This window comes from Micropterus dolomieu, linkage group LG01 (assembly GCF_021292245.1).
Source record: "Micropterus dolomieu isolate WLL.071019.BEF.003 ecotype Adirondacks linkage group LG01, ASM2129224v1, whole genome shotgun sequence".
Classification (NCBI taxonomy): Eukaryota; Metazoa; Chordata; class Actinopteri; order Centrarchiformes; family Centrarchidae; genus Micropterus; species Micropterus dolomieu.
In genome coordinates this window covers 7163567-7190798 of record NC_060150.1, presented here as the reverse complement: position 1 = coordinate 7190798, position 27232 = coordinate 7163567, and the positions used below count along the sequence as shown (strand labels likewise).

At 42.5% G+C, this 27232-nt stretch overlaps 1 protein-coding gene across 7 annotated transcripts in view; it reads left to right on the top strand.

The window, feature by feature from the left end:
- Window positions 1-27232, top strand: part of LOC123974190 (R3H domain-containing protein 1) — a 45783-nt gene that overhangs the window by 9524 nt on the left and 9027 nt on the right. For 4 of the 7 annotated variants that reach the window (XR_006825788.1, XM_046054720.1, XM_046054729.1 and 1 more), the window contains exons 3-20: window positions 3377-3575; window positions 8236-8325; window positions 11294-11417; window positions 12914-12992; window positions 13710-13769; window positions 14469-14609; window positions 14809-14917; window positions 15100-15195; window positions 15617-15642; window positions 15963-16016; window positions 16785-17017; window positions 18859-19128; window positions 19702-19856; window positions 20810-20935; window positions 22023-22379; window positions 22590-22716; window positions 26026-26183; window positions 26733-26866. Coding sequence is in view for 6 of the 7 variants with exons in the window: in XM_046054720.1 (XP_045910676.1) it covers window positions 3417-3575; window positions 8236-8325; window positions 11294-11417; window positions 12914-12992; window positions 13710-13769; window positions 14469-14609; window positions 14809-14917; window positions 15100-15195; window positions 15617-15642; window positions 15963-16016; window positions 16785-17017; window positions 18859-19128; window positions 19702-19856; window positions 20810-20935; window positions 22023-22379; window positions 22590-22716; window positions 26026-26183; window positions 26733-26866 (2498 nt within the window). In the remaining variant the exon portion in view is untranslated. The remainder of the gene's footprint in view (window positions 1-3376; window positions 3576-8235; window positions 8326-11293; window positions 11418-12913; window positions 12993-13709; window positions 13770-14468; window positions 14610-14808; window positions 14918-15099; window positions 15196-15616; window positions 15643-15962; window positions 16017-16784; window positions 17018-18858; window positions 19129-19701; window positions 19857-20809; window positions 20936-22022; window positions 22380-22589; window positions 22717-26025; window positions 26184-26732; window positions 26867-27232) is intronic. The other 3 variants (XM_046054737.1, XM_046054744.1, XM_046054750.1) reach the window with 3 other exon arrangements.

The window sequence follows — 27232 nt, the reverse complement described above, 5'->3', positions numbered from 1 at the left end:
TAGACTAGTGTAGTAACACTAAGTACTCTTTCTAGAAACATTGTGTGTTCTCACAAAGGTACTATGGATTTACCATATGCATGTTATTTTTTACCTTTCTGATGTAATCTCAGGCAGCCAACCCTCTATTTCGAACTCAATAAACTACAGTAAAACTCTGTATTTAAACATTTATATTAATATCAAACCTAATGGAATGCCTTTGTACAGTGTAATAAAGTATTTTTAAAGTAAGTAAAGATTTAACCTGTGGAGCTGTAAGAAAGCACAACGGTTGCTGATGAAAGCAATTAGGTGTCATAACATTTAGTGGATTATCCATGACTGCAATATAGAGCTGCAACAATTAATCGATTAGCTGTGGACTTCAAACTATTTGGATAATCGATTAATCGGTTTCTTTACTCCTCTATGATATTAAACAAAATTTCTTTGGGTTATGCACAGACCAATGCATTGAGGACACCATCGTGAGCTTTTGGAAACACTGACCTACGTTTTTCACCATTTTCTGACATTTTATAGACCAAACAACAACTTGATTAATCGAGAAGATAATCAACAGATTGATCAAGAATGACAAGAATCATTAGTTGCAGGACTACTGCAATAATTAGGGGGAGAGATGTATATGAATGATCAAAATATGGTGACTTGTATTTTCAGTCTCACTCATAAGAGAGCAATTTGCTACTCCCTAAATTCTCAGACGTTTCCTTAATGTCACGCTAAGGATCTAATGATGATCCATATTACTTATGCAGTCAAAACATCAGGGATACTAAACAGGCACACAGTGCAATTACATCAGCCATGAGAGACGAGACGGTGAAATTTTGAATGCATCAAAATCTTAAGCCAAATTTAGTCCTACACTCCAGTCCCATGATGAAATGTGTTTGGAAGAATGAAGGATTCGGTGAGGGACAAAATAGCCATCCATCAGAAGCCCGGCTCTTGAAAATATCTGTCCAATATTGCAAATCTTCAACAGAGCGACTCAAGAGACTTCACTCATCAAAATGTCAGCAACAGACAATAAATATTCAAAGGTGTGCACAGCACTCTGGAGTATTGAGCTGTTTTTCTTCAGAATGTAAAAATAATGTAAAGCAGCAGCCGGCCTTGCTTTTGTCAAACCTTTGACAGCTCATTGAAATTCAACATCGGCCTCTCCAGTGCCCAGCTAAATTTGAGCTAACCTCTTAGCCTCGCGCAGCACTGGGTTAGCGGTACATTTGCCTGGCAGAAGAGCTCGGGAGAGCAGCGGACCTCACTTGAAGTCAATTACTCTGACATAGAGGAATTGGATGCCACCTTTTTAAAGAGAGCGGCTACCCGCTCGCTGCCTCAGCTCTTTTGGGACGGAGATAAACAATCAAGTCTCAGCCAGCCGCTTTTGCTGCTCAAGCGATCAGATAGGAAAATGGCTCTGATCACTGCCGGGCAAATAGGTTGAGGCCCCCGCTGATTTGGCACAGGCTGGAACACACACGCAGCCAGTCACGTACACACTCAAGCACAGCGTAAGTGCTGTCATGTGTGGATCCAGTTTTGATGTGCAAAGTGAATTTGATGAGCCCGTTTCTAATTAACCTATTAATCATAGCTCTCATGTACCAGATGTCAGCCCTCCCTTCTTGTGCATATACATGTTTCTGTGTGTGTGTGTGTTAGGCTGCATGGGGCCTGGCTGCATAATTGGGGCATATCAGCAGGATGAACTCGCGCCATGACTTCAACATAGGGAGGTCATTGAATTACACAGATACTTCCTGCAAAGGACCATAGGTGCGAGATTGGCAATAATTTAGAGTTCTTTTATTTTGAAAATAATTTAGTAATAGTAATAGTAATAGTTTTTTACTCTTCTGATATCAACCCAAAAAGTCTCCATGTTCTATGTTTTAACTGTAGTTGTTAAAGCAACCAAAATCCAAACCAATTAGTATTAGATACTTTGCCTTTTGGGATGTTAATAAAATAAAAACACAATTTAATTACATACATCATACAATTTTAAATTATTTAAGCTATTCCACATTTTTGTTGATAATAAATATAGACCTTTTTTATGTTTTTTTTTTAAATACCAATTTAAGTTTAATACTAAATCAGTATTAACAATAAACAAACCTTTACATTATAGAGGAGGAGGGTTTGTGTCATTTTTTTGACCACACTGACTTTACAATAAACAGCGAAACACTGATGTCAAAGTTTTCTCCTTTGGGCCCAAGTGGAGGCGCAATGTAATCTGAAAGTGTTTGATCTCGCAGGAGCAAACTGTGCAACCCCACCCCCACTGTGTCTTGTCCAGTCATGTCCATTGTCTCTAGCTGAACAGCTGCAGAGCTGCGAGACGGCACAGACAGAAAGTAATGACTGATGACACAAACTGCCCCTCGTCCTGCCTGCTACCTCATAGATCTTTGTCACGCCGTACATTGAGTTCAAGTTGTCAAACACAGATGTAACGAATGACGTTAATGATAGGCTGAACTCCATTTAGATGTTAATGTTATTAGTCACACCAGTGTCGCTGCTGCTATAACAACTGTAAATGGTTGTTAGGCTGTTCCATGGGAAATGAGCCTCCTTACACGTGCGGCGAGTCACTGTTGTTACCTCTGCAGCACTGAAGCTTTCTCTGATAAAATAAAATCAGAGACTGGTAAACGGTCTTTGATAAACACTCCTCAAACAAAAATAGGGACCTCATAACGGATGGAGAGCAGGAGCTTCGCTGTGGGCCTGTTTTTAAAGGATCGAGTGTGAACAAGTAAGTTAATGGATGATCAGCTTTCTACATGTTAAGTTTTATTTCCTTCTATTATTGTACTGTTAAGGACCTTTATGCCATAGTAATACACCTCATATATAGACTACATATTACTAAATCAGTACTAATGTAGTACAATTTAATAAATACATAAATTGATGTTATGTTGATAAAGTTAGTGACATGAACTGCTTCTTTTACAGTTTAGCGAAGAAGGTTGAGGACAAAGGACGTCAGGCCTCCACAGCCACTGGACCCAGATTCTCCGTGTTTTCACTCTACTGTATATTGTCAGAATGCTGCTCATGCATTCATCTTTACCTCATGCCTTTTGAGATGTTTCATTCTGAATTGGCAAAATGAGTGAATTATTGGTATATGCTTTTTAACAAAAAACTTGTAGAATTTTCTGTGGTTTTTCATTCGTATGTTGCTGTTGTTCGAGGCTTTGAAACTTGAATAAAACAATAATAATCATGGAGAAATTCAACCTGTGCAGCCTCTCATCCTAACTTGCAACCAACGTCACCTTTTTCTTGTAACTTTGTCCGAGAAAATCACCCTCACAGACTTATATATATTCTTCTCTTTCAGGTTCTCTGTATTTGCCAGCATCTCCCAGTAAGACATTGCAATGAGAATGTCCGATACACTTGACAGCGAAACGATGAAGGTTTCCGAGGCGGCCGACACGTTGTCATCTCCAAAAGACAGCGCCACCAAGTCTGAGGTTACCGACCAGAGCCAGAGCGGCAGAGATGATCACAGTAGCAACAATAAGAGGGACGTTCAGGTAAAGAACTGACATCTGACACAACTGAACAAGATTTATGTTCCCTCAAAAAAACACCCCCGTACCGCCTCTTTCATAGACACCACTGACCGGTAATTTATAAATTAATGATTTGAAAAGAGCTCAGTCATTTCCTCAACCCTTCTCATCAACGAGTAGTCAGCGGGGTTTGAGGTGTGAGCAGCCTGACCTGACTGGGAGTGAACCGAGGACACTTGACACCTCGCCAAACATTTTCACTTTTCTTCCACACTCCATGGAAATTCAGTAACAGTCCACGTCAAACCCAAACCTGCCCTGGGGGATCTCCTGTCACCTGCGGCGTTCAAGATGATTTCCCCGGCTGCTTCAGCAAGCAAAATTACTCCAGAAAAGAATAATCTGCACCAACTGAAATAACAACGTGAGGCTTGAGACTCTTCACTACTGTCCGTCTGGCTGCTGATAAACTTCAGAGAGTGGAAAAGATCATTTGGTCGTGGAAATTATGTTTCCTCCGTGGGAGACATTAAAGTATTGCATCTACTGGGGATTCAAGGCAGCTGAGATCACTTTCAAATAAACTGCTAATTAATTAGGTCTCTGTGTCATTTCAACAAATGTGCTTTGGGACCGCAGAAATTTTGCTCTTGTTAATTTGGCTTTTAAAGTGAAACTAGTGCTGACTGGTTTGTGCACAAAGGAATGGCGAGGATGCAAAAATTTCTTCGAGTGTGGTCAAGGAAACAAAATCCAGGAAAGGAAAAAGGATTGTCTCTTTGGCTGCAGCCTAAAAATAGGATTCAGGCCAATCTGGCCTTGTGGGTTGGAGGCAGGCAGAGCGAGGGAGTCAGGCAGGCAGATAATCTGGAGCTCAAATCCTGGCTTATCTACCAACTTCCTGTGTCCATGTTACCCTGAGGAACAGAATGACACCGGCATGGGGGAGCCGCACGGGAGAGAGGAGGGGATGCAGGAGGGAAGAAGGGAGGGAGAGATGGGTTGAGTGGCTGTAAGAATGAAGGGATCAAGGACCGGAGGAAGGTAAAAGAGCATGAGAGTGATGCTATTGAAGAAAGCAGGAAGGAAAGAAGAGGGAAGATGTAGATAGAAGAAGCCTGAAGTTAGAAGTCGGAAGGATTTCTACTTCCTAAATAACTCTACTCAGCAACAGAAAACAATCACATTTAAAACAACTGGCTTGACTGATGAAAGTAAATGTGGTTGCCACTGACCACATATGAGTTCTGCAGCGGCAGTCATTTGAAATGATGAAATGATGCAGGAAGGTTGCAATAATTTAAGGCTGCATCTGTTCAGAACAGTCAGAACAAAGAGGAACTTAAACCATGTAACTTTTGAAAAGACAAAATAATAAGATATTCTTCCCGCTTGAAATGAAAAGTAACTTCATAGGCAATAAAATGCACCACTGCTCAGTTCATCACACTCGGGGGTTTTCCTGCTACAGCCTTACTTGGTCTGGTATGACCAGCGCTGTCTTATTCCTTACTGAGTCAGTCTGCTGACCTTCTGACTCTTCTCTACTTGTGCTAAAAGTTTTGCTAACTTTTAGGGGCTGAGACCGAGTCGAGACCAAGACCAGTTTACATTACATGACACACAATAAAATGTGGAAAACATCTTAAATCTTAAATTGATCTGAAAGATCCACATTCCCATTAAAACACCCACATAAAAACACTTAGAGCTGAAATCAACTTAAGCATCTATATTCAACACTATTCCATGCTTACCATCGTGGGAACGTGCAACGTCATCGTTAACAGCAACAACACATTTTTATTTAGGGTTATTGGTTGCATTTGAACCAATATGTTTTACATCCCATCAATGTTAGGATGTTAAGAAATAAATCAGACAAGCAATTTATTGATATTCCCAAAGTTATGGTCTTGAAATAAAATCCCAAGTCCTCACTGTCCGAGACAGAGACAAGACTGAGTATAAATGCGGTCGAGTCCGACCCAAGACCATGAAAAAGTGGTCTTAAGACCAGTCTTGAGTACTACAACACTAGTGCTAACACTGCATTTTAGCTCAGCCAGGTTGCCTCTTTTGATAGGAATAGTTCTGTATTAATCTTCACATCTTACTGACTCGAGAGAACTTCGAAAATGAAGAGATGTTAAATTAACTGTTGTCCTGTAATTAGCACATGTGGCAATAGTGGCCGCTGTTTTTTCCAGGATACACAAACAGCACTATGAGGCTGATAACTGACACTGATGAAGCTTTTCATAATGCGGAAAGATTTGAAACTGATTGAAATCAGTGTTCTTGGAGAAAATTCTTGACTTTAAACTGAGCAAGCAGCTCTTTTCCTCAGCTGTCACCACCTCCAGCCGAACTCTTCCCTTCTGCTTTCACGTGTCACCTTAAATTGACTTTGCCTCCTCTTAATGTTTTTGTGTGACCTCTCCAAATGCAGGCTGTATCTAGCTACTTACCTCTCAATTCTAATCCTTTTTCCTAAAACTCACTCTGGCGTAATTATTCCACGGTCACAGGATATGCCAGGACATGCTGACGGCACCAAAGCCCCTGACCTTTCTGCTGGTGATTTTCAGCAGTAGAGGAGGTGAAGCTAATTCTGTCGTTCGGTGTGTAAGGGCATCGGTTAAACGCCTGAAATGTTCATTGTGAGGAGAAATAGAGGAGGAAGAGAAAGGGGATAAGAAACCTGGGAGGGAGCGGCGGTAGGTGTAATGGGGGGTGACAGAAAAGCATTCCGACAGAGAAAGGGTGGGGGCGACTGGGTGACTTTGTCACCATCTGCCTCCAGCTCTCCAGCTCCGTCCTCTGCGGCAGGACAGGTGGCTGGTGGCCGCCCTACTTCTGCTGACTTCAGCCCTTTCCCTCTCCCCCTTTCCCATTCCTTTATCTCCTGCCGGCATTGTTCATTCCCCACCGGCCCCACGCCGCTCAATTAGCTGGTGTAGTGGTGCGCTCACAGTCCCAGTACTCTCCCCACCCCTCCCCTCCTCCATCCACATCCATATTACCTGATATAGAAGGGGGGCGCGGGAGGTCACAAGCATCGGAGATGGGCTAACAGCGGCCCGTTGCAAATTTTTTTTATAGGTATTATTTTGCCCCGAGCTCAATGAGAGAGGGGAGGGGTTGTCCTTTTGGTTTTTAGAGGACAGGTGGGAAGGACAAAGCTGTGTGTGTGCGCACGTGTGTTAGTGTGGATGCATGTTGGGATTAGGAAACAGAGGACTGGGCTCTGTTACAATTTCAGCTGAAATGGCTCCTGCCAGCCCCCCCCCGCTCCTCTATGCATGCTACTGAGAGACCGTCTGTTTATACGTACACACACACACACACGGCCACTAGTGCGTGAAGCGCAGAGGCACCGAGCTGTCTCACACACTGTTGGGCGGCCGGCCTCTCTCTGCTTTCTGCATCTCACCTCCAGCGCCTGGGTCTGATTCACATGACAGCTAAATGGAGCTGGGAGCAACGCAGAAAACTGACCTGAATTGCTCGCAGCCAAGTGTCTGGCTTTTGTTTTCTCGTGTGTGTGTGTGTGTGTGTGTGTGTGTGTGTGTGTGTGTAGGGGTGTGTGCGCAAGGAAGGTGCTCTGCAGTACAACCTCTTTAGTAGCATATGCTCTGCAAAATTAATTTACGCTCCCAGGAAATGGTGACTGTTCAACTTGAGATTTCATGCCGCACAGAAAAATTTCATTTTCTTTTTTCAGGTCAGTGTCGCTTAATTTTCTTTTCTGCTCTTTCATTTGTCAGTCTAGCAAACAGATGTAAAAACACAGGCATTTAAATTAAGTTATTTGTCTGTTTTTGCAGTCTTGGTATGAAGTGTTTTGCTCTTTTGCAGAGCTAGTAGCACACGCATGCACAAAATGTAGGCCATAGTCATATTTAATTCAAACTTCTCCACTTCTTTCTTAAAGTAACGATCCTCTTTCCCCCCCTCGAAACTTCTGTGGTTTGTTTGATTTGATTTTCCTGTGCACTTCTCCCCTGCACCCCCCCCCCTACCTATGGACAGCCTGTGAAGTACTCTAAGGTACGGTACGCTCGACATGCATGTGTTGCAAGGATGCTCCAACCTGTCGAATGTGCACTTGGATTGCGTTGTTTGCTTGGATTAAGTTGGAAGTTGTACTGTGTTTCCTGTCAAGCTAGTTGTCATCGTACGCATTGCTCCAGATGTCTAAAATTACTTCAGTGCAACGTGCTGAGACGCCATTAACTGAACGATAGTGGAGGTGATAGTGCCTGGGGAAAGAAACAGTTTGATATGGACATTTCCTGTGCTTGCTGCATTGCTGTTTATGTTCCCTCGCGGGAAAAAACAAGAGAAGGCTTGAGTTTCTGTGAAAATGCTTACTCCGTTTTTGTTTTTATTTTAAGATTGTTCTGATCAAGTTATCTGAGAAGATCTGCAGCCAATGGCATGCAGTCATCTTACCAGCAAAAAGCTCGGGGGAAAAGTTTTTGTCAGCTAAAATGTGAAATATAGAAACTGTATGATTTGCTTGCAAGAATCGATCGTGCTCGCTGGCTGTTTCTGTTTTACTTTGGCTTGTCACTGTAATGCGTGATGATATTGATGCAGGTGTGTGTTTGTGTGTGTGTATGTGTGTGTGTGCATGGTTTTAACTGTGCCCACCTACCTGCACCCCCCTCCTTAGTCCAACACCAGGCTAAAGCTCGTGCGGAGCCTGGCAGTGTGTGAAGAGTCCTTTCCTTGCCCTTTTCCTGAGCCTTCAGCAGCACCTCAGGTAACGATCTCTCTGATTAACCTGAGTTTATTCACGTTAGACATATATACCATGCTGAAATACCTACATTTTTTACTACTGTTAACAGTGGCTTTTCATGAACACAGTGCATCTCTCCTATCTTTATTATCTTATTTTGATTAACTGCAAGGCTTCAGCCACTGCAGGACCAGAGAACCAGGCTTCTTGCCCGTCTAGATCTAGCTAATCTGACTTGCTATGCTAACACTTGTTAGTTGAACGACTGAAGCGCGGCTAGTTTATGGGTGCCGAGTTGTAATGTATGAAGAGAGAGAGAGAGCGCGTGAGGAAACTCCTTGCATCAAGAACACCCACATTACCTTCATCCTCACCAGTCATCTTCAGCAGCTTAGGGGATTTGTTTGTAGTAATGCAGAGATGGTTTGCGGACCGGTGGGTGGTGCTAGTGGCTTAAAAGAGCCTGAAATGACAGTGACGCGCTTTGTCGCTGTTATGTTCTACCTTCTAACTATTGACATCCAGCAGTAAACTCTTGAAAGACAAAAGAAAGACATGTTTTAAACATACTTTGAGCACATTAATACACCCAAGTCAAGTGATTTAAGTAAAACATATTTTTGAGCGGAGGGAACCTTTAAAGTTTCTTGAAAGTCTCAGGGAGTAGAGTTCATCTCATCACGCCCAGTGTGACATAGGCGCTCCTCTGACACCTCATACCTATTCATCAAGCTACAAGCTTACATGCATAATGCTGAAGTGCTGACCAGGGGATTGGTTCATTACAATGGAGCAGGTAGACCTCTGTTGCTTGATTAGCAGCCTTTGTCTGACAGCTATGATTAAACACCTGGCCGCGGCCCGCCTGATGAAACATTTTCATGAAGACATCACCAAAGCAGAAGGTATCTCCGGGCTGAGCCCCCCCCTTCCCCTCTGATCAAACTTTCTCCATTACATACCACCCTGCACAGCTCCTGACGTGCTCTCACACACACACCTATACACACAGGTGTGTTTGTTCTAGGCGTTTCAGCCAGTCAGCACCGAGCTCCATAACCAGAGGGCGGTGTTATTCCCAAAACAGTCTCGCCTCGTCTGCACTCACACGACGTCCTGTATTACTGCCATCAATCATGTCGAGGAAATTACAATTTCCACACGTCAGCTACAGAGGGCTGTGGAGCGCTCTAATTGAATACTCCTGATATTTCCCCCGCTACTGTTATTGGGCCCGGAGTTGAGACTCCTTCTGCGGCAAACTAACCTAGAGGGGTGAGGTAAAGTAATAAAGAAGGAAGGGGGGGGGGTGGCTTATACATTCAGCTGTAAGATCCCGTTCAGACCTCATGATTATCAAATCTAAACATTTCCCATTGTTTGTTATTGTCTCTAATGTCAAAATACAAGCATTAACAAAGGGCTGCATGGATCTAAAGACTGTCCAAGCCTACTCTACGTCCTGAAAATCTGCATCTGCCGTTACATTGTACGCCTGGCTGTCAATTCCAATCAATGGCCGATAGTCAAGGGCCCCTGAATACACGCTGTACTTTTTGTTTTAGAGTGACAGCATGTTCATTACATATTCAGAAGACCATCATTTTCACGCTGTTTTTCCTTTTATCTCGAGGTAAATGGATGTCAGGAAACAAATGAGGCAGTTCGCAACAGCTGCACATCAACCAGGCGGCTTCCATGTGATGCCGAGGGTGGCATTAAGTAGCAAACATCACCGCTTCTTGCCAGGGAGAGGAGGAAAAAAAAAAAAACCCTTTTCTTTGACGAACACACACGCGCATATGAACTCGCTGTCACTTACACAACACACAGTCCTAGACTCATTTTCGCTTTCTCCCAGTCTCACTCTGGCAATTAGTCAGTCACGTTTCTCGTTAGCATATTACAATTTCACATATATTCACAGCGCATTGAAATGAAGAAGAACGTAGCGTCTCATTATCTTGCTTCGCAGCTGCTACAGGGATCAAACCCGTGACCTTTATCGGTTATGAGCTGCTCTCCCACCACTAGGTCACCCCTTCTCTCGCTCCTCTGTTCATTCATTTCCGTCTCTCACGCACGCGCACACACACACACACACACACACACACACACACACACACACACACACACACACACACACACACACACACACACACACACACACACACACACACACACACACACACACACACACGCACACACACACGCTCTCCCAGACTCTCTGATGTTAGCTTTCCAGAGTTGTGTTTAATCCACTTACGGTGCACTGGCAACCCCTCTCCTCTATTCAGCGTGCCTTTCATCCTTTTGTAGGATTGCCTGAAAAGCAAATCAGATACTGCTGTGAGGTGTGTGTGTGTGTGTGAGAGACGAGGAAGAGTTCGACTGGGGTAAACCAAGACCATTTTTACTAGATCTCACAAAACATTCAGTTTTCCATTAACATTGGTTGATTTTAAGAACTTTAATAGTTGGAGGGGGATTACAGCTCCTCCATTCTGTTGAATTTTAAAAGAATGAAATGTGCTGTGTTGTTTAATTTCAGGCTCAAACTCATGTTTTATTTAAGTGGTTTAATAAAAACAAGCTAATCTGGCAGATTAATTGTCATCATGATTTGAAATTCATGGACGCGCGTACATTATTACTGGTTTTGATGATAAACCAGGAGAGTTTATTAAGTATCTTACAGTGGCCTCTTTTGCCCATTCTGTTCTCTAATTAACCTAGAGCCTCAGGCAAGATCATAGAGAATTAAATGCCTCCTTTCTAAATGAATGCCTGGTGTCTGTTCATCGATCAGGACACACCGAGGTCACATTTTGTATATGAAGGTTTTGTGAAATGCTGACATTATCACACTTGTGTGTGGTAACTAGTGGAAGCCTCCCACGAATGGTTAAACTGTGAGGCCATGTTGCAAAAACCCATGTGTTTTAAAACGCATAGCTCTTAATTTTCCCCCCCTTCCCTCCCCGAACAGGATGGATTCCTTCTCCAGCCCTTCGAAAAAGAAGAACGAGCCACACAGGACCAAGCTGAGAAAGAGGACAGCTGCGATAAAGTGGACAAACCTGAGAAAACGCCCAGAAAAATGCTGTCGAGAGGTGAGAAATGCAGTTAAACCCATAGGGAAGTGCTCGTTTCACAAGTTGTAGGTGGGTTTTTTGTTTGTTTAATTTCTGTTTTGTTTTCTTGAATATCTTGACCTCCTCCTCCTATTCGCACGCATTTTTATTTTATTTTTTAAACATTGTTGTGCCCTTCCATCAGTGTCGAACCTCTGTGAATATATTTTAAAATATTTATTACTAAGTTTGGGTCAAGTTTTAAGGTTAGAAAACTCTGAAGACCTGACGATACAGGGAAACAGATTTGCCGTCACAGGAGCTGAGATTTTTTCCATTAACACCTCAGCTTTCTTTACATCATAAACACCTGGGACCTCATTTATAAACATTGCTTACTCCCAAAAAGGAGCTTGAAAGATGCATGTGTTTTTCCCATCCAAAAATTTGAATTTATATATAGAAAACCATACATGCGCATCTAAAAATTACTTACACCATAGATTATGTATGTATGTTTACAACATTTTGTTGGCAGTGTGTCACTGGTGACACTGAGGGCAAAGTGTTGAAATGAAGCAAATGCTTTAATGATACTTATCACACAATCTATGTCACTCAGCCAAATTACAGCCTTCTAATAATTATATCCTTTACCATGTCACAAGGAACATCCAATCCTAAACTTCTATTTTTTTTTTTCCGGCGCAGTGCCCTCCAGTTTGTCCAAAAGCACTTCTCCATTTTAAATGATATCTCATTATGGGCCGATAATTGGCGTGATTCAGTTAATTGCGACAAGCGCAAGGTGTTTGCAATTATATGGATTCCCACAGGCGTCTAAAGGTGTCTGCTTCCCTCTGCGGCGCAACACCACTGATGAGGCAGCGTCCAATTATAGAAACCAGACACCCACCGAGGGGAACGAGCTCCAGTGTCTCCCCCACTCCCACTGATAGGCTCTGTCCTTTGTTGGTTTGCAGGAACATGTATTTTCTGTGTCAACTTCGTATATTCGACAACTTCTTAATTTCTTAAGGGGTTCAGCTGGCAGTGCTCACTGCTGCTCATACAAGCTGTCAGATTCTTTCTTTTTTTTCAACCACAAACACCAGATAGCATGGTCCTCGGCAATGTCACCCTCCGTGAAGTTTCCCTTTTCAGACTTTTTCTTTCTTTTTTTTTTTTGCTTTTTTTTTTTTTTTCGCAAATAGTTGAATGACAAGCTGATTAATTTGCATATCAATATTCACAACTTGCGTTTCATTAACTGTTTTTATTATTAATTTGGAGAGTTAACAGGGTGGAACATTTCAATTTCCTTCTTAGTCATATAAAGAAAATTATATTCCCAGGGTCTGTTTTATAATGTAGGAGACATTTGAGTATATGAAGATTTCTTCATTTGTGCACAAGTATGTTTGAGGTGGAATCTGTGTTTTATAAATGAGATCTGTGATGCATTATTGCTTTAATTTCAAAGGGTTTACCTCATTGGTTATTGAAACCAGAAATTATGTGTCTGTCTTTGTTAGATTCCAGTCAGGACTACACAGATTCAACTGGCATAGATCTCCATGAGTTCCTGGTCAACACATTAAAGGGCAATCCCAGGTATGTTCAACATACACACCCAAATTCCACCAAACTGTGGTGGAACCTTGACCCTCAGGAGTTCAGACTTTGAGCCTAAAAACCTGCTCACACTTTTAGTTAAAACAGCCAAATGTTACTGTAAAATCTATTCATTTCAACGATATTGCTGCGATTAGTGGACCTTGACTCAGGAATTCCCACCGTTCACCAACAGTAAGGCGTCTTGACTGTGCTGACTTTTTGAGAGAAGTCCAAAATGGAGGAAGCTATTATAGCGTATTAGCTATTTTGCCCCATCTGCTTTTATTTATCCCTGTCCCACGGATATGCTGTCCCATTTGCAACTAGCCTGCTAACTTTTTAGAGCCCAATTTGTTCAATGTGAACCAAACTTTTTCTTGTGTTGTACAAAACAAGCAAGGAGATGTGTGACAAGGCGTCCTGGGTAGGTAGTAGGGTTGCTAATTCCATGCTGGCTAGCAAGTTAGCGCTTAGCTTGCTAGCTACAGTATTCGCCAACTAGCCTTGCGTATAGTCCTTAAGTCACCAAGCCTTTATTTTTGAAAACACACAGATGAATTTCACTGTGCTACTTTCTGGTGTAACTAGGCTTTTATAGTGTTTATTATCTTATTATCGTTTTTCTGGTCTGAAAAGTAAAAACATTAATGATTATGAACCCAGTTTTGTGTTTGAGATGCCTCAAAAACTATTTTAATGTGTCATTTTTTTAAGGGATCGAATCATGCTACTGAAGTTGGAACAGGACATCTTGGACTTCATCAGCAATAATGAGTAAGTAATATTCAATTAAGATATTATTAAGATATCATTCTGACTAAACATATGAGTTCAAATTCAACCAGAGATGGAGAACTCTGTGAACGCAGCTGCAGTAGTTTTTGATGGGAATGATAACCCGCAAACTTTTCCATCATGTTAAAAGGTTGTGTTTGACATAACGAATATCTAGAATATGAACACAGGAGGATCTTTAGACTTTCAGATGGGCTTGATGTCACACGTTTTAAGAACAGCTGTTCATCGTCCCAGCTGTTTCAAGTAGGACTGCTGTAGAGTCTTTGGCACTGTTTGGATGTGTGGATAATTTTTAAAAGGAATATGTAGACTTATTATTGTCTCTCCTTGTAGTTTAGAGTATAAAAATTCAGTTTTGATCACTATTACTATGTAGTCATGTTGGTCTGGAATTACTGAGGGCTTAAAGTTCTCCTCCAGTGAACTCAGAAGGGCCTTGAAACATTTTCAAAATAGGCCAAAGAGCAAGTCCTTACAAGGTAAAACAACAAGATATCTACCAGATGAAACAAGCGTAGCTTTTTTTGCCCCCAATTTACTAAACTGATTTTAGACTGAGATTATCAATGATTTATGACTCTTGTTTTTTTTTTTTCCCCAGAATATTAATTTAAAAGAACTTAAAGATTTCAACTGTAGACCGTTAATTAACTACATTTCCGTGTCTCTCTCTAGAAGCCAAAAGAGAAAGTTCCCGCCCATGACGTCTTACCACAGGATGCTGTTACATCGAGTGGCAGCCTACTTTGGCATGGACCACAATGTGGACCCCAGCGGAAAGTCAGTGGTGATCAACAAAACCACCAACACTAGAATGTGAGCCTCTCTTTGGTCATAGACTAAACTATCACTTTGCTAGTTAATTGGTGATGAATTTTCTGCAACCATAAGCTGTTGCAGTCATTCGACAGATAAGTTGGTTTCCTGCACTGCTTGCTGGTTAACATATGTTGCTGTCAGCATCTGCCTAAAATTAAGCTGCCACCAAAACTCTTGTGAATTCCACCACCGACAGACCCGATCAGAAATTCTCAGAGCACATCAAGGATGACAGGGCGGACGATTTTCAGAAACGCTACATTCTCAAACGAGACAACTCCAGCTTTGATCGCGAAGACAGCACGGTAGGTGCTTTTTTATTCCCACCCCCACCCCCACCCAACCAAGCTGTCACTTTCATTTCTGACATGTTGGTAAGAGTGGGACAATCTGGCGTCCCTGACATAGCTGCTAAAGAAGTGTGTGTGTGTGTGTGTGTGTGTGTGTGTGTGTGTGTGTGTGTGCTTGTGTGGTGTGTCCTTGCCAGATTCGAATGCGTTTGAAAGCTGACAAGAGGAGCAAATCGATGGAGGAGAGGGAGGAGGAGTACCAGCGAGCCAGAGAAAGGATATTTGCACATGATGTGAGAGCTGTTTGTGTAGGCGGGGTAGGGGGGGGTGGGAGCCATGATGCACAAATCTTTGTCGTTTCTATTCATGTGCAAATTCAGTAGATTTCTTGCTACCAATTACCGCTGCTGGATTTATGAATTTTTAGACGGAGTCTCTCCGATTTGGAGCCAAATTTGTAACAAAACCTGCAAGATGGTTTTCTGGGGTCCAAGCATCTGTCTGCAACGTTGAGGTTTTATGATATGTGTTAATAAACTGATTATTGCTGTAGAATCAAATTCATGAGAACATCAAGACGTTTTTTAATGCGTGAAATGTAGCTTTCAGCAGAGATCAAATGCAAAGAGAGAAGTATTCGAGATAACAGTAAGAACAAACTGTGCCATGAATTATCTGCACGACTGTAATTCACTGTATCATTTCCACCCACAGGGAGATCACTTCATACTAGATAGAAGGTAAGTAGTAAAATTACACTAATCACATGATCACTGACTTTGCTTCACCTCTCCATTGAGAAATAATTTTGTACCAAAAAGCTATCTCTAATATGGATGATGAATTGTCAGTTAATTGGCCAAAGCAGAACCCGGTTTCATCCCATAAAGACCAACTAAAGCTCTTCAGATAGCTTCTGCTTCAAATGACATTCAATCACTTTTATAGTTTTCCTGTCAGGGCAGCAATTAGAGTCAGCTCCGCCGTGTTTCAAAATGGTGGATATCTCATTTTGTCAGCGCCTGTTCTGTAACACCTCTCTCCCCCCTCCCCTTCCCAGTGCTCAGGATGAAGACGCATGCATGAGCACCCAACAGAGGCGGCAAATGTTCAGGTGGGTCCACCCCCGTCACACATCATTCAGCTCTTTCAGAGGCCGAACCGCAGGCAGAGAAAAAAACCCTTTCAATCGCCGTCCGCCTTAATCGGCTCGCTCGGGAGAAACAGTGCTGATCTGAGGATTTGTTTTTGCTGCTCAGGAAAGCTTCTGTTAAATAGGATTTTCTGCCCAGGCTTCCTCATGTGGGACGGCCTATTCGGACCAAAGCTTGCTAATTAATTAAAACATGAAAATGTTGGGGGGGGGGTGTTGTTGTTGTGGGAGTAGATGCAGTCTTTCTATAGCTTAATCTTCAAGGAATGAATGGCCATCGCTGAATATGGTTTTAGAGGATGACTACAGGCTATAAGATTAAATTTACTTTTTAACAAGTAACTTACAAGTTTTTAAAAATGCTTTCTTACAATTAGAGCTGAAACAAATAGTTGATCAATTAGTCAGTCGACAGAAAATGTGTTTGCAACTGTTTTGATAATTGCACAAAAAACAAAAAAAGACTTCTCTGGTTACAGCTCCGGGAATGTAAATATTTGCTGGGTTTTTTTGTGTTTTATGAGGCTAAATATCTTTGGGCAAACTCCTTGTATTACTTTTTAAAATTTTATGGACCAAATAATTAATCAACAGATTAATTGATAATGAAAATAACGCAGTGGTAGCTAGTGGCAGCCCTAATAAACACGCAGATCCTGTGATATGAATTTGCACTGGAGAGTAAAATAAGCATAAGATATTTTAAAAATGGAATCTCTCCTTGACCAGGCTACGGGCCGGCCGGTCAGGCGCCAGCCGGCAGAGCAGCTCCGAGACGGAAACGCTGCCACGGCACGGCGAGCCTCGGCCGTGGAGCAGCACCGACAGCTCGGACAGCTCCAACCGGCTCGCCCCCCGGCCCGCCATCACCAAGGCCAGCAGCTTCAGCGGCATTTCGCCCGGCCTCGTCCGAGGGGACAGCACGGCCAGCAGCAAGAGCACCGGAAGGCTCTCCAAAACAGGCAAGAGGAGGGAGGGCGGGAGATGGACTAGGGCTGTGTAACACAGCTGTCCTACAATGTTTAGATACTAGAAGCAGTTTCCTCAGAATATCCTCAGTTTGTTTTAAATGCCTGAAATACAAAATAAAGCAGTCAATACTCTGCCATTACAAGTGTTTAATGAATTGTTTTTGCGAGTAAAAACTATCATCTTCTTTATCCGATTCAGCTATTTCTGTGACTTACTGCTCTTGTTCTAAAATGAGGCCAATTACGTCGCACAGGTAAATTGTGAATGTAGATGGAGAGAGCTCTCTTTTCAAAAATGTCTCTCACTTGGGTCGAACATGTAATGTATTCAGTCAGTCAAATAGACAAGTGCTGTGTCCCAGCATGAAGAGGAAAAATGTGCTAATTAGACAGTACACTGGGTGAATGGGGAACAAGAATAGGCATTTTGCATATTAAGCTCCGAGCAAAGTCCGCTGGCATTCGGGGCACTTGAGGTCTTATCAGAACAAGTGTTTGTTGTCCTGCCGTGGTCAATAAAAGTCTGTGGGCCACCCTGTAGCTGGACAGCTGTCAAAACTGATTACCATACAGCAACATGGTGATGGAAGAGGCTCTTAAAAAGTGTTGTAGCAGCAGTAGTATAAAACCTAGCAGTGAGGAGTTGCTGCATAATGTATAAGCCTAAGCGCCGGGAAGTGCCACGCACGCCACCCAGATGAAGTCAGGACTGCTCTCCAACTGCAGGTGCTTACTCCACAATATGATACATTTGTAACTTGACTGGCTGAGATTAGATGAAACGTGTTCTTCACCGCCGGTTTGCCTTCTTTATCTCCGCGAGTGCAGGATAGAAATTCTTGGTTGGCCTCTGCTCTCCATTTTGTTCCCTGCCGCTGTTTCCGTCTGCTATTTTTCTATTTTTTGTCAATCTCTTTTTTTCTTTTTCTCACAGAGTGGTAGCAGCAGCAGGCTTCTTGCCTGAGCAGTTTTTTAAGTTGTTTATGAGGCGGCTGGCTGCCCTCACTTGGTGTTTTGGGACTATAAGTCGAGGAGACATCTTGCCTGTGCTGCCGTGTTCTCCTGTGTTTGCCCTTCTCCTAAGCCCTCAAATGATCTTTCCTTGCAACAGGCTGAACTTGGATAGCCTATATATGTCATCTGAAAAGAAAAGTCTATTGTTTCTGTCTCGTTATGATATTAGTTTTTGGTCCAAAGTCACAAACCTCACTTATTCTGAATCCAGTGATGGAATGTAAATAAGTAAAGTGTTGAGGTGCTTGTAGTGTACCTCAGTATTTCCATTTCCTCCCCAGCCTTTAAGAGGGAAATATTTTTCCATCACTACATTTATTTGACGGCTCTAGTTGTCGTTTTTAAGAACGTTTTGCTGAATACTTCTGTATGTTAGTGAAATTATTTAGTAATTATTTTTGTATTGTTGTATTGCTACATAAGCAAAGGATCTGGATACTCAAGCAACCTGAATTTAAAAAGGAAATTTAAAGTGTGCAGCCATCCAAAATCCTGAATGCCAGATTATGATGCCAGTCCCTCCTCCCTGAAATAAAGGGCTCCTTTGCGCATTCACCATTTTGCACGACACTGGGTAATTATCCAGGGAAGACATCCATCACAGACGGTGCAGAGACACCAATTTTTCCATCAACAGTTGCCTTCAGAGACCAGAATGCAATTCAGCCACAAGAGAGGTTGCATTATTAGCAAGAGACACGACTGCTTCATTATCACCACCAACTCTTTCCACCCTTGTGAATAAGACATACTAAATGCTCCTCCTCTCAAAGGATGTGTAGGCAGGAGATGATGATCTTTGTTCTGCCTTTCCTCAGGTTCAGAATCATGCAGTAGCGTCGGTTCCTCGTCCAGCTCGCTGTCCCGTCCCCAGCTGCCTCTCCCAATTTCAGCCCCGTCCTGGTCCAGCATCCCCGGCGCACCTTTAATCCATCCGGCTGCTGACACTAGAGGCCCTGGGCACCCGGAGATGATCAAGAGCGCACCCCCGCAGCTACCACCAGCTACAGACGTAACAAACTATTATGTGTTGCCGCTGGAAGCCTCAGGGATACCACCCGGCAGCGTTCTGGTCAACCCACACACAGGTGGGTGGTACGGTGCCTCCGTGTGAAGATGAAAAGCCAGAATTTCTGTTTGGAAACTCCATTTCACCAGATCAAAAATCACACAAAGGCACAGAATTTCTTTCTCGAGGGCGGCGACCCCAATCTCAACCTACTGCATAAAATCAAAGTAAAATTTTCCCAAAATAATAAATGTTCCTGTCTTGCAATTTTCTGGTTTACTCTAATGAATATTCATGACTTGGGGACAGAATTACAGGTTGGCATGGGGCTGCACTCGGTTTGTCTGTCAAATTAGTAGTCAGACCAAAGCATGCTGATCAAAATGTACTGAACAGATGGGAGGAATCTGTAAATATTCATCATGGGCCGAACACACAGTTGTACACTTTTGAGCTACAAACTGAACTTCAAGTGATGCCAAGGTTGTTTTATTCCTTTTGACTCTTCTCTCATGGACCATGTTTGGGCGTCTCCTTCCCTGTCATGAGGAGCGTAATCCATGTGTTTCCTTTTGTGTGATGCTGAATTTTTAGATTGTGTACAGCTCACGTCACTGTGGTTTTATGCTCTCTTATGAATTTAATTTGACAGGCAAGCCTTTCATCCACCCCGATGGCAGCGCTGTGGTTTATAACCCGGCCACTGTCGGCCCCGCTGGTGGCAGGAACCCACAGCAGGGGAAAACCCCACAGCAGCCAATCCCTGCCCCAACACAGCAGCAGCCAACCAATCACCTCCACTCCCAGGTCAGTGGGACTTTTTTTCTTTTTCAAAGTGAATTGATGGTAGTGCACAGTGTTTTTTGTAATGTTCTCTATCCTAACAAGCTTACTGAATAAGATGAATTGTAAGGATGCCTACAGAAGTAAACTAGCATTATTTCCAAGGCCTGGGAGCCACTGTGTTGCTTGTCCAAAGATGTAAGCTCAGCAGTTAAATAGGGTTATGGTACAAGTCTGGTCATACATTTTTACTTATAATACTAGGAGTAAGTGGCTCTACACTGCAATACAACACAAGAACAATACTGTTTCTTTGTTTCTGTGTCTTCTAGATCAGTGGTTCTCAATTTCTTTCACATCAAGGACCCCCAAATTGACACAAATTGACCACAGACCCCCATTTGATAAGATTTTTGCTTTTAGGTGTTACATTACAGAAAGTGTATGAAACCCACAACTCAAGTAATTATACATTCTCTCATTGTATTACTTATGGATGGAATTATAATGAAAACAAATAAATAAATAAGGGACTCCCTGGAACCCCCCTTAAGGACCCCCGTGCCCCACTTTGAGAAGCACTGTTCTAGACGGATTATCAGCTAGCTTCCTTTTTTGCCTGAAACATGTGAGCTTTGACCTCAGTCTTCTACCGTGATAACATGTATGTAGCCATCAAGTGCGTATTTAAGACTCTTTTACTTTCTAATTTTAAATCAGATCAGCTTGAAACATTAAAAAGTCAGATAGAGACCAAGCTAATGTTAGCTCAAATCTACCAGCATCAGTTATTGAAATCAAGGGCCCATTGTTTATTATTAATTTATCTATTTTATTAATTAAATATACTGTAAGCTGCCTATGTGACCGACCGGCTTATCAAATGGTCGTTTGAGGCTCCCCACCATTTTACTTCCTCCTTCGTCCAGTCTCATCTCCTTTCCCTCTGTCCGTTTCTTCTTCCCTTCCCTCCTCAGCCGATCTGTCCTCCTCTCCAGCTGTCCTCTGAGCCTGTCCACAACCCAACGGTCTCGTACTCTCTTCCTCCTCCTCTTCCTCCTTCTCAGTTCCTGCCAGTCTGTCCTAACCAACAGTACACTGTGGTACAGAACTTCTTCCTTCCATTTTAATATTCCTACTCCCCACTCCATCTCCTGTCAGACATGGCTCATTAAGAGTATATTTATAGACTTTTTTTTTTTTTTTTTTTTTTTTGTCTGAGCAGTTAAATTAATAAATTACACTCTGACACAGATGTCCAGATATTCTGCTCAGCTTGTGTCGGGCTAAAGAAATGCTCTGAGCTCTATTTTGACCCAGGTCTTCGTACTGTATCTATGTGCCTTCTAATGAGCTCCTTTAATAAATTCACTTATGTGATTTTATATATATATATATATATATATATATAATGTAGCTGCATTATTTCCCACACACACGTTAAAAGGATGTAACATTTGTGTGTTATTAGAAATATTTTCCTATTTAAATTGTGATTTTTACCAAGTAGAGTTTGGTGTCCACCTTCAGTGAGTCCGGAGGTTTAGCTTAGCAAGGTGTTTGTTAATGGTATGTAAAATCGTGCAGAGCGTCACCAAACCTCAAAACAAACCTTATTATTACTCCAGTTTTACTATTCACTTAGGTTTTTTTGGTGGAAAGGTGTATCTAAATCCAGCAGGAGCCATTCCCCACATATAGATCATGCATTCACTTAACCTCATTTCTGACCTGGTTTTAGTGAAAGACATGCCTCTGTGACTAATTATGCCTGTGGAAAGTTCCATTAATATTTAATTCATCACCAGATGTTGGCGCTGAATAATCCATGACTAAAAACACTACACTTTTTCCAACAACTTGTCAGAAATGACCTGAACTGGCGTGCCGTGGTGATGCAGATAAATAGTTCACTTTATTCTCTGCTAGTCGCCGCAGACCTGGGTCAGATTTTAACCTTTTGCATTTGTTTAAACCTTCAAGCTAAGTCTAGTTTAGCAAATGCCTTTGATTTAGCACTTAGCTTAGAAATCAGCCGACTGTCTCTGGAGGTTGACTCTATTGATCCATGTTCGGAGCCGATTAAATGATTAAATTGCTATGTTCTGATTGTCAGTGCCCTTCTGCGCTATATCTTTTGTGTATCTGGTGGTGTTTACCTAAAAGTTTAACACTAAATTTTCTCTACAGTCTGACGCCCTGAACACCCAATTCAGTCACATGACTCTGGCGCAGCAACCGGCCAGCGAAAGTGGGGCTTCAGCTCCGGACGCCCGCCACTATCCGACTGTATACCACCACCACCCCTCCTCTGTGGTACTGCAGGGAGCTCAGCAGCAGCAGCAGCAGCAGGTTGCTAGCTATGTGATGGCAGGGCCATCGGGAGGGCACCCAGGGGTGCTGCAGGGTCAGCACGTCCCGCTCCCGACCCCTGGCCCCAACCATGCATATCCCAGCTCCACCCCGGGCCCCGCTGCTTTTCCTGGGTCCACGCTGAACCAGCAGCTACTCCAGCAACACACCTACATCCAGCAACCTGTCCAGCAGGTACGTGTGCATCTAAAATCATGCTGGCTGCTCATAACTGTTTCAAAATGTGCTCATTTGTCTGTAGGCCTCAGTCATGAGTCACCCCTACAGTGGAAACCACATTTATGACTAATCCTTCATTTCTCCTGTTGCTGTGAAGTGGATTTTAATGGGACTGCCGATGTGTCGTGCAGTCATTAAATTCGTGTTATGCGTTTTTTTTTACAGATGTCCTCGTGTTACTGCTCTTCAGCCCACCACCCCCACTGCTCCAGCCAGCAGCAGCACTACCGGCCCCCCGTCAACCCACTGACCTATAACTGCCCTCAGAGCCAAAACCTGCCCCAGCAACAAGGTGTGAACACGGTCATTTTAAAGAAAACTGTTGAATTGCTTTATCTTCTTAAAAGAACATTTGGCTGATAGTGTCATGTGTCATGCTTGCTTTTTCAGCGGTGTAACATGTTAAAGATGAAATCAAGACCCTTTCTATTTTACTCTTAAATTGTCATTAAATGAAAAGTTGTTTGGATGAAAAACACTTTATATAAATTATAAAACAGGTTACCCTTTACTTCTCCAGATTACAGTGATAAACCAAAAGCTTCAAATTTTTCAAGTAAGGCTTTGAAATAGTTGCATGATGGATCTAAAGACGAATCAAAGTATGTTTTAATGAATAAGGTCTGCAGCCTCTGATGTGAAGCAACTGATTTTTCCTTGAATTCTCAGACTTCATGTTGTCACGAGCAAAGCTGCATCAAAAGTCATTCAATATCAGAGGCTTTGTTAACTTCCTTCTTTCAGCTCTTGGATAGTATTTTTATTTTTTTAGTTGTTGTTCTTGTGTGTTTCTTCACAAGGGAGCTATGTCAGCCGCGGTCCAGTAGCTCTACTGAAGGACAAATATTACTCCCTGTCTTTCCTCTCTGTTTTTTTTTTTTTTACAAGTTCAGATGTCTCCCCGGGAGTCATCCACTTGATTATTCTGTTTCTGTTTTGTTGGGGGGGGGGGTTGCCTTCACCACAGGAGTTGAGATTGTTAGCTCCTGCTTGGTCTTTCTCACACACACACACACACACACACACACACACACACACACACACACATACATATACACACACATACATATACACACACATACTCTCTCACTGAACTGGATGTAACGTTAGCTCGATTGTGTCACACACACACACGAACACACTGGTGCACACACGTCTCTGTAAGTGGCTGCGGCACTATTCTGTCATCTGTAGGCTGCAAACACGGCTTCCCTGCTGGGGACCTGCAGAATAGGCAGCAGACAAATGAAGCTGACCTACAAAGGCAAAGGACAGCAATTATTTTTCAGGGAACCCAAAAAATTACTTCAGTGCCTCGTTTCCCTCCTGTTTTTGCATTAATTATAAAAACAGCAATATATACGACCAGCTAAAGGTGAAGATACTGTGGTGTGGCTTGCACATGTAATAAATAAGTTATCAGTGGAAATTCTCTGATGGCCCAGCCGGTGAGTTTCCGCTCACTTGCATCAGACAGCCACCGCCACCTCAGTGCTTTGGCTTCAGTCATGGTCATTCTAGGAAAGCAGCTTGTATTATATGTGAAGGGATTGAAGGATTTGTCTTCCTCCCTCTTTACTGTTGGATGATGTTGCTACAGTTTATTAAAAGGCTCTCTGACACTGTACGACAAACTGAACATCATTGCTGGAAAGAAAATGTGACAAATATTACTTTCGGTGGAAGTAACATGAAACAAAAGCACCTTTCTTCTTTTATGGAATGAAGAAAACCTCCAAAATTTCAATTATACTTGCACACAGAGCTGAAATTATTAGTTGATTAATAGATTTGTCTAGTCAATTTATCGTTCATTCTCTGGTTTCAGCCTCCCCAATGTGAGGATTTGCTGCTTTTCTTTGACATACATTATAATAAACTCTCTCGATAGATAGATAGATAGATAGATATAGATTTATTTATTTGGGTTTTAGAACAGATAAAACGAGAAATTTGAAGATGCCACTCTGGGCTCAGGGAAACTATAATCTTAATCTATCTTCTTCCCTACCTGCTGAATTCAGCAGATTTGTCGATAATGAAAATGAATTGAAACCCTAATCGTAGTATAAACTAAATGTAATTTCTAGAAAAATATGGCAGAATGTTCTCAATCAAAGTGACATTAAAAAATAACTTTCGTACTTGCAAACAGTTTAAAAACAGTACATGAACCAAATGCAGAGAGCCGGGTTAAAACATTGGGCGCTGCAGATAAACTCTACAGGGTCTGTTATGGATTGAACAAGGCCGGGCAGCTGTCTTTTATTTTGTTTGAGCCTTTCAAGACTGGATTCCATTTTAATTTGCTCGGTTTTCAGCGTCTCAAGGTTTTTTCCGGGAGGTTTTGTTTTTTTGTTGTGTTTTTTAACCAAAGAGGGGGAAGCGTACTGAGCCTGAGAGGCGGGATGCGGGGCCGGGACGCTGTCTGAGAGGCCTCTATGAATCTCACAGTGAACCGGTCTCTTTTTCAGCCCCTCACTCCTCACCTGCATCATACAGTCATCATGTGGACGGACATTGTGTGCACGCAACGCAAAGACTCAAATTGGCCTCCTCCTCACCGGACGGCTCTAATCCCTAATGTGCATAAAAACCGTCCATCCTCCGAAAGCACGATGGTGAACGACACTTATGATAAAGGGACAGTTGGTCATTATCCGCCACTGAAGGAATTTTCTAAGTAGAGAAATCACAATCGTCCCTCATCTGCTGCTTGATGGAATGGAATAAAATCGGGTGCGTTTGATATTATAGCCATTTCATGCTTGGTTTGTAAGTGAAGGTGGGAGAGGAGGGTGGATAAAAATAGTCCTCCCCCTGTCTGTTCCTCGCGGAGCACTCTCATTGTCTAGTTGTACTTCTCTCCCAGGGCGGCAGACTGTAAAGACACCTTCACAAAAGGACGTCCTCTCCTTTGTCACTTGGATTACCACATGTGTGTGCGTCGCGAGGGACAGTATTTTCAAATGTCTTTTTGTCACCTTGACATTTAAGCGTCTGATTTCTCCCTCCGGCTAGGAATAAGCGCCGCCATTTCAGGCCATTCGGGGGAAACGGACAGATCCGTGTGACTTTGCGTCGTCTTTTGGGTGTCATTTTCTTCGGGCGCTCTAAATGTGTTTTTAACAAGTGCTGTAGAATCCCATTTTCTGTTTACCTGCTGAACGTAATGACTCGGAAGTGGAACCTTGTATTTGTTTTTCTCTGTTCAGGCAGAGGGAGTGGCCCAGCCAGTCAGGTTACAGGTTCAGACCATCCCAGGCTAAATCAAATCTACTGACTTTCTCATTTATTCCAAGTGCCTCAAACCTGCTTAGCTGTAACAGCTCAACTCTGCGAGCCGACCCCCGACTTCCACAATCTGCTGCTTGTTCCTATGTTCTCCTTCTGATGAAAATCAAATTTCCCTTTAAGATCAATAAAAGACTATTTCCTTGTAAAATCTTGATAACCAAGCTTTTATGAGTGGCGTCTTTGGCTATGTTGCACAGGAATCATGAATATTAATTGCAGTGTTTTCTCATTATTATCACCGTGTCCCCATCAGGAGTCTCTTTTCATTCGGTCACAGCGTTGTGCCTTTCTCATTTTGCCTCAGTGCACCAAGCCGTGATGCCAAACCCAGCGTCCAGCTACCAGACCATAGTGGGCGTGCAGCCAAATCCCAACCTCGCTCTCACCGGCAACCAGCAAAGCAATATGGGCAACCAGATGCAAGGCATGATGGTCCAGTACCCTCCAATGCAGTCTTATCAGGTATTGTGACGATGAGACGCCTCTGCGGGCTTTCCTCCTCTCTGCGTCAGATTATTATTCCCAGTCTACAAATGAAAAAGGGCGCTCAGTTAATTTTGTTATGAATGAAACTTGCTGTTCTTGACACCATTGTTGCTCTCAAAGGAGGCTGCTAGTGGCTCTACATTCTTCTCAAGACACAGGAAGAGAAGAGGCCTTCAAAAATAAAAGCGTGCGCTTCATATTAGAAGAGAATGCCATTGTTGACTTTCGAGTTATTTGTCCTTTATTTATTTTATTTATTTATATAATATTATGGAAAATACAAAAGTACGAGAACTCCTACAGTGGTATTCATAGCAACTGATGCGTGTAAGATTTCATAGCTTTTGATCCAGATAAGTTTAATAATATCTGTTGGCATTGTTTTTGCAAATGACAGACCTTCTGAAAAGGCTCTTACAGTTTTGTGTGTGTGCTGGAATTAGCCAATAAAGCCAGCTTTCTGTATTTTGTGGCCGCATTTGCATTTTTTCTGATCTGTTTTTCTTTTCCTTTTTTTTTCTGCAGCAGGTTTCTGTACCACCACAGACGTACCAGCAGCCAGTGTTTGTGTCCTGTCAGCCGGGACAGGGTGCAATGGCTGTTGCTGGCATGCAGCCCTGCTACAGCCTGCTCCCCCCTAACCAGCACACCACTATGAGGTACTCGCTCAGATTAAACACAGATGCTCTACACATGTTCTTGTCTGACAAAAGTAATGATAAAGGATCATTCTTTGATATATTAGGTTATTTTCTTTCAGATTTGAATAGAGATGTATGCACTGTACCAGCACCAGGAAGTGTCATTGAGATCCATATCTCTTTTCAAGAGAGACCAGTGTACTGGAATAAACACATACAGTATGAACATGGACAAACTAACGTCAACACTCAATTTACATACATACTCTGACATAAGTACTATATTTTAGATCTGGTCAGAGAAGAGGTAGTTGAGAAGCTTGAAGGTGGATAAAGAAGCTGTTTATTTATAATAGTATCACAATTATTAAACTCATTTATAAA